The sequence below is a fragment of the Diabrotica undecimpunctata genome, chromosome 3 (genome assembly GCF_040954645.1).
Source record: "Diabrotica undecimpunctata isolate CICGRU chromosome 3, icDiaUnde3, whole genome shotgun sequence".
NCBI lineage: Eukaryota > Metazoa > Arthropoda > Insecta > Coleoptera > Chrysomelidae > Diabrotica > Diabrotica undecimpunctata.
Genome location: NC_092805.1, coordinates 106,619,770 through 106,628,114, shown reverse-complemented (window position 1 = coordinate 106,628,114; position 8,345 = coordinate 106,619,770). Strand labels below are relative to the sequence as shown.

General features: G+C 33.1%; 1 protein-coding gene across 3 annotated transcripts in view; it reads right to left on the bottom strand.

Moving 5' to 3' along the window:
- Window positions 1-614: 614 nt before the first annotated feature.
- The window catches only part of LOC140437162 (putative fatty acyl-CoA reductase CG5065), a 152,260-nt gene continuing 144,529 nt past the window's right edge, over window positions 615-8,345 (bottom strand). For all 3 annotated transcript variants that reach the window (XM_072526504.1, XM_072526505.1, XM_072526506.1), the window contains exons 7-8: window positions 7,815-8,015; window positions 615-3,256 (exon numbers count right to left, since the gene is read on the bottom strand). In XM_072526504.1, the coding sequence (XP_072382605.1) occupies window positions 3,052-3,256; window positions 7,815-8,015 (406 nt within the window). In that variant the 3' untranslated portion in view covers window positions 615-3,051. The remainder of the gene's footprint in view (window positions 3,257-7,814; window positions 8,016-8,345) is intronic.

Genomic DNA, 8,345 nt, shown 5'->3' with positions numbered 1-8,345 from the left:
GCCGCCAATTAGATTGGAGGGTTATCCGAAATATGGTGGAGGAGATCTTCAAAGACACCGAAGTCCAGGTGTTAGTCTGTTGCAATCCGCTAAGTACCTTGTGCGGAGAGAAAACCGTCCCTTGTCATTTTTATACAACTGGAAGTTGTAAAAGAGGGTCCAGTTGCCGATACCAGCATACAGTTCCGGTTCCAGTCCCGACAAGGTTCCAGGAGGAACCATCTTTTAAGAGGGGGGCAATGTTACGATAAATATATACTGGCCTAAATATATGATGACTAATAATATTCTGTTTTGTTGTAGAAATTTGGCGGAGGTTCTAGATTCAAAATTATGGTGAATTCTCCAACTAGATATTTCTCGATCTTTCGATGCTGTTCTAGTATATCAGGATTTCGTATATAAATACAACATTTTTATATGGAGGGACAGTTAATACTCAAGACCCGCACTCGCGAATTTGTACGTACGGATATAATAAATTATTGTCAGATAAGTTAATATAAATAAAGAAATAAATTAAATCCGTAAGTGTTATAAATATTGAACCTTTTAATAAATTCACAACAATACATTTCTAGAATTCATAAATTCGTCCGGCCTAATTCTACGAGTGCTTCGATTCGAGGTCTTTTGCATGAGTTTGTGCCCCCTTCAAAGATACTCAATATTTTTGGAAAAACGAAAACTAGACTGTGACCAAATATTACACGCTATAAAAATGCTACATCTAATTAATAAAAAAATCAAATGTCAATTGGCAACGAAAAAAAAAATTATATATTTCTTAAACTATTTGCAAGAAAACCGTGTATTCTACAATGCTTGAGTACTAGTCTACTTTATATTATTAAAAACCTGCTGTGGCAATGTAAAGAAAGAATTATTTTGAAGCTCACAACAAAATGGATTTATTATTTTTTTTCGTAATGTAAGTAGAAACATGTTGTTTAATTGCAAATAGTAAAATAAATTCCTATAGATTACCCATCATATTTTATTTGTAAATGGAACCATGTTTCAATAACCACGCTATTACATATATTTTTTTTTCTAAAACATATAGACAATAATTGTCTATATATTTTTAATTATTAAAAAAGTCAATATTTAATAAATGGAAGCAAGTACTATGTTGTTCGTTATGTGGCAATTCTTAAGGATACATTTTTACTTTATCAAGAAAACCTGATTTTATTATCATGTAATATAGATAGGTATATACATCGAGGTTGTTCAACTGAACTGCTTTTTTTTATCTATTGTCTATTGTAAATGCACCAAATATAGAAAATTACACTTAACGCAATATTACCGAAATTATAACACATGACAGCATCATTTTAAAGGATTGTCAGAAACATTTAATAAAATAAGTATCATGTATAACGTTATAACATCAGGTACTATACATATATAGTAAAATACATTTAATCGTGACCCAAGATCAAGATAATGTGACAAATGAAAGCAATCATTAACATATTCATATATTGTCCAGTAAATAACAAATTAATGCAAATATACAGGTGTTATATTTTTTCTTTTTTAAGGTTATTGCAAAATTAGAGAGGATTAGCAAAATTAGAGAGGATAATTGGGCATTTTTATTTGACATTTACCTTCAGCCTAAGTGATGACAATGTCTGTTTTACTATGTGTAGTATACTATTATAATAATCCCAATCATTTTCATCATGTTTGTTAACTTCTTATCGAATTTTCGTTCTTCATTCTTTCAGTTTTAAAAAAAGTAGCTCTAACTAATAAGAGTGATACGGTGGATTACAAAAAATGTTTTTTTTTTTAATTAATACCTCATGTTTTTAATCAAACAAAATTTATAGAAAGAAAGATTTGTAGTATTTTTTTTTAAGTTCGGTCCTCAAATGATTAATAATAAATTAATAATACTCAAATAATTTACATTAAATATCACTGAAATATAGTAGGTACGCCTTCTTCGTTATGAAGAGCAATTATGACATATCAAAAATTTAAAATACTGTGTGTAAGCACGTATATATTGTATTTATATCAACAAAATGCTAAAACAATTCAGTAGTTATTATAAGGGATGTGGTTTTCATTGATTCAATATTTTGGAAAAAGAGCGTGATAATGGGAAACACTGATACCAGTAAATGCTGTGATAGGGATAAGTGACAATAATAGTGATGTTGAGAATAATGGAATTGGTTTTTTTTAATATTTTTTTTAATAATTTAATAATTTTTTTATACAATATGCTTTATTATGTCATTATTTTTTGTCGTTGCAATTTTTCATCATGAACTTATAAACTAATGTTGATGAATTAATAATAACTTTAGGAGAAAAAGATTTCTGTAATGAAATTAAGGTAATATATGTTTCCACCATTAGATTTTTATTATATCTTCTACTATTTTTAAGACGACTGCTAAAGAAATTATTTCTTGTTTTGTCACAATTAAATAACCTTAGCAAATAATATAACCGCCACTAATCTAAAGCTTTAAATGGGAGAGCGAGCGATAATAGTGGTCAAATATTATAGTAATATAAGATGCGTTGTCATTGGAATTAAAGTTTATTTGTAATATGTGGAAAATTGTAAAACTATGGAGGAGTACTTGTGCGTTTCTTTCTAGAGGAAGCTATAATGGAAGCACTCGCTAGTGAAAGAAAAAGGTTAAATGAATTTGATATTTAATCGAATTACCAAATTTAAGTACTGAATCTACAATTTTGAATTTTATATTACTATCAAGAGTAACATAAAATGAATACCAGTTCTTTGGTAAATTTTGTACATATCCGCAAACCTCAAGAGACTATTGGTAAAATCTATTAACTTTGTTAATATGGATGTCGTAAATGATACAATTGTATTCGGCACCAGAAACACCTGCGAATTAGTCGTGTTACATTGTTTTACTTCCAAATCGTTACCAAAATAAAAGCATTCCGTGAGCAATATCTGGCCACAGCTGGAGTTTTTTGTATATATAGAAAAATTACAGCATATTATAATTTCTAAACTAGTAAATTTTTAGATTTATTTGTTTTTTATATAAATGGCAGCATTCTTGCTAAATGTATGAGAAGCCTGAGAGCGTTACTCCAAAGACGCCTCAATGGGGCGTATCTGAGTGTTAAAAAGTGCCACATACACATCACCGACAGAACTTGGAATATTTTGTATGTCCAAAACAACTTCGACATGTTTTTTCTAGCTTTTGGTAAGGTACCAGCATCTTCTTTAAATATAAATCTGCAAAAATATCAAATATTATTTACCATATATAAAATTACTATATTTTAAGACAATATTAATTCTTTGATTAATTTTATAAACTTCAATAACAATATTCGTAAACACTCTATTGTTAACAGATTAGTTATGAACCCACAATTTATGTATAAATCATACCTAACAATGGACTTTAATAAGTTTGCGGCTTATTTTCACTGCATATCTCTACAAGTCGCAAGTACAGATATTATATTTCCAAATAGACAATACTACTATAAGAATTATAGGAATAGAAGCAAACTGTATTTAAATAATCTTAACTGCTATAAATAAACAATATACTGACATGATTGATATCAGAAGTATTAAAGACGATTCAGATTATATTTGGGTACATGTAAGGTTATGATTAGCAATATACAGTTGAGTGAATGGTTCTTTACCCGTGCGTGATTAATACCTGGGATAAAACACATACTTTTATCAAGCATCATTGTCTTCCACGCATGAAACTAAAGACAAATCAGCTACCGCCTGTTATTAAGTAAAGACACATGTTATTTTTAGGAACTCTCTAGACTCAGCTACATCGAAAAGAGATATGTACAAAAAAGGCGCTTGAGGACGTTTTCAGATTTTAAGTACAATTTGTGACGTTTCTGGTTTTTGTCCTAGTCGAATATCAAGCCGGTTTTAGGGCAAACAGATCAACAATAGATCAACTATTCACGCTGAGACAACTTCTGGAAAAGGGATGGGAGTAAAACAGACCCATACACAATCTTTTCATAGATTTTCGACAGGCATATGATAGCGTAGAAAGAAGCCAAGTATGGAATGCCATGGCGGAGTTCTCAATACCAAAGAAGCTCATTCGGATGACCAAAGTCTGTATGGAAGGTGCAATATCTAAAGTACGTGTAAATAATAAACTGTCTGGCTGCTTTGAAATCAACAGTGGACTCAAACAGGGTGATGCGTTATCTCCACTACTTTTTAACCTTGTATTAGAGAAAGCCATGAGGTTTGCCGAAATAAAAACAGAATTGCTATCGGTTCAAGGTCCCAAGCTATTACTCGCATATGCAGATGACATAGATCTCGTTGGAGACTCCATCCTATCCACGAAAGACATCTTCCACAACGTAGAAGGAGCAACAAGTGAAGTAGGGCTGAAGATTAATGAAGAGAAGACGAAATATATATGTATAAATAGAACGACACGAAGAGACAGAATAGGACAAAATGTGACGGTAAACACCTTCAATTTCGAAAGAGTACAACGTTTTAAGTAGCTGGGGGCCGTAATCACAGCTGACAACGATGTTACTGAAGAAATAAAAGACAGAATCCAATATGCAAACCGCTGTCTATTCGCACTGGATAAGCTCATAAAATCAAAAAATCTTACAAGAAGTTCAAAGATAAAAATCTATAAATCCATCGTCAGACCTGTAATAACATACGGATGCGAAACGTGGACCATGACCAAAGCAAACGAAGAAAAGCTCAGACGCTTTGAACGAAAAATACTTAGAAAAATTTTCGGACCTCACCATGACATCACCACAAACCAGTATAAGATCAGAATCAATATCGAATTAAAAACACTCTACAATGACGCCGATATTGTCCAAGAAATTAAATCACAAGGAATAAGATGGGCAGGCCACGTGCACAGACTGCATAACGAGAGACTTGTAAAACTGGTATGGGAGGAGATTCCCACAGGCAAAAGGTCACTCGGACGTCCCAGAATGCGGTGGAGAGAAAACATTGAAGCAGATCTCCGGAAAATGAACATTCCATTTGACCCTATGTTGATGGAAGACCGAACAAATTGGAAAAAAGTTGTACAGTCAGCCAAGACCTACCAAGGGGTGTAGCGCTACGTGATGATGATGATGATGAAACAGTTGTTTTCATAACTTATTTTAGATTGGAGTTTGAAATTTTAAGTTGCCATAAATTACATACAAATTTAACCTCATTCACACAGTTAAGGAATGCTTTTGTTTAAGTTACCGTAAAAGTGAAAGAAATGACAAAAAGAAAATATTTTATTGAATTTATGCCAGATTATGCCTGGAAAAACTCTAACCTCATAAACTGTTTATTTATTTATGATTTATTAGTCACTAATGATGTTATACGAATTTATTAAGCTACTTCAAGTTAGCTGTAATTCTGCACCAAAATTTTAAAACAAAACTAATATTTTACACTCTATTTATTTAATAACGTCAAATTTTATAATGTAATCCGTAATCGGAGCCGTAGCCACTTTCTGTCACTTGCTGTTGCCTGGAGTAAATTTCCGACTTATTTTGTATGCTTTAAATGATGACGCACGGGAAAAGAACCATAGACTCAACTGTATAAAAAGCTTAACCATCTCCGTTTGGCAGATGACATTAACCTTATCACAGATAATTTAGAAAAAGCTACAGATATGTTAAATGAATTGAACTTTGCATGTTCGAAGGTGGGCTTCAGAATGAACTTGACCAAAACTAAGTTTATGACAAATGGTCCCCAATAACCATTTAACTATTCAAGACAAAGTGGTAGAACTGGTGGAGAAATATACGTATGTAGTTCATGAAATAGGAATCAGCAGGGATAACCAAATATGCGAAATCCAAAGACGAATTAATTTAGCGTGGGCAGCCTTTGGAAAACTGCGAGATACACTTAGAGCCAACATACCAATTAGCCTCAAAGGAAAAGTATTTGACCAATGCGTATTACCGGTCATGACCTATGGGGCGGAAACTATGACTCTAACCAAGACTACCGCTTCGAAATTGAGAGTGGCACAGAGACGAATGGAACGGTCTATGCTGGGAGTAACGTTGCGGGAGCAAATAAGAAACGAAGATCTGCGAAGAAGGACGAGTATTGCTGATGTTGTGGAACGCAGAGCGGAACTAAAACGGAACTGGGCAGGCCATGTAGCGAGAATGCATGACTCACGATGGACAAGTAAAATCACAAATTGGAGGCCAAGAGCAGACAAACGTAGTAGAGGAAGACCACCTACACGTTGGGCTGACGACCTCATGCGTATCACCAAAAATTGGCAACAAATAAAACAAAATAGCAAAGAATGGAGGAGTTTAAGGGAGGCCTATGACCAGTAGTGTACGTGGTAAATGAAGGTTGGATGATGATCACATGACATATGGACCAAATTATTAAGCTCATTTGCATATCCTCAGCTCAACAACAACACTTGGCAAAAAGTTTGACACGGTACATAATCTTGGCATTAGAATTGGTCTTGGAAAGCTTACTAAGTGAAGCCGGTGAGCCACCCCTACTTTACCGAAGAATATATTTAACACTACCTCACTTAATTTCTATTGCCTCAGATCCAAGTAAACCTTTGTATGACAATACCTCCACGATTACATGAACTACTTTAATAATAGGTCTCACACATCCAAAACTTACTATGAAAGAATTCGAATGTTCTGAATTAAATATTCCATTTCCTAAAATTGTTCCAGTGAACCCGAACAATTGGACTCCGTCGACTATTGAGGAACCGAAAATCAATGTATCATTAAGCTTAAATATTAACGATCAAACAAATGCAGCAATCTTTGAAGCACAGCTGAACCTTATCCTAATCCAGCAAAACAAAGACTGGTTTAAAATATTTACCATAGCATCAAAAACCGAACAGGGAGTTGGTGCAACTATTATTACATCAGACGGTCCCTTAAAATTTGTTCTTCCCACTTATTCTACCATATACTCATCAGAACTGGTTTCAATGTACAGAACCCTACAATACATTAATACCAAAAACATCTCCTACAGTGTCATTCTTTCTGACTTCCTCAGTGCAATTAAAGCCATGAAAAATCCCTACCGAAACATCCCATAGATGTAATGATAAAATTGGAACTTCAGAAAGCCCAAGAAAATCTCAGAACAGTAAACTTCTTGTTGATACCTTCCCACATTGGTATCAAAGGCAATGAATTAGCAAATTTAAGTGCTTACGGTGCTATCGGTAACGACGAATCAGAGGTCGAATATCGAAGTAAGGCAAGTGATTAAAGCCTATTTCAAAAATAAAGTGTTAATTGCCGGGAACCGGGAGTGGCAAAATTCGGTTTAGAAACTAAAACAGATTAAAAGTAGCATTTCACCATGGCAACCAACAGCAATAAGCGGAAGATCACAAGTAAACACGTCTTAGACTAGGCCACAGTAGGTATTCACACGCACACCTATACTCAAACTGCAAAGCTCCAAAGTGTTCAATTTGAGACGTAGTAGACTGTATAGACCATTTCGTAATTGACTGTCCTAAATATACCATTGAAAAACGTATACATTGCATCACGAATAGCTTGCAAACGGTACTTGAAAATTAATTTGACTACAGAAAACTAAAAGGGTATCCCTCTTGTATAAATATGTTGTATAAAATTTAATCGTGTAAGTACTGTTAATCTTGAGGATGCGCCTTTTTTTTAAATAAATAAAAAAACTCCGCAAACATTCTTTTATATATTTTTGTTTCGTTAGATAACATGACAAAATATCTAAGCATATTTACCTTCTAATTCCTAAGACGTAATTTTCTAAATAGTGTTCCCAATTTATTCGGGCAACATCAAAACAGAACTCTTCTCTATCTGATTCACTGAGAACCATCGCTAGCTGTCGTACATTTTCGTCATCGAATTTCCACTCATTGGTTGTAAAATATTGTAAACATGATGCAGCTTTTTCTAACTTCTCCTGCACTCTCATTAATCTAAAATCACATTTAAAATGTATTCCTCATATGTTGATAAAAATCTTAAATAACTAATTAAACCATTAAATATCTATATTAAAAAATATAGGACAACAATAAAAGAGTTTAGATGCATATGGCATATAGAGAAAGTCAACGATATTGATACATTGCTAAAATGTAGACACGTCAACCAGCTAAGTAAATAATACAGAAAATTTGTTATCTGATATATGGAATAATATAGCTAAGGATGGGTTTTTTTTTATTAACATTTAAGATTTTTACAATCTGTTTTACAGTGAAAACAATAAGTAAAATTTTTTGTCTTTACATGACAGAGAGATG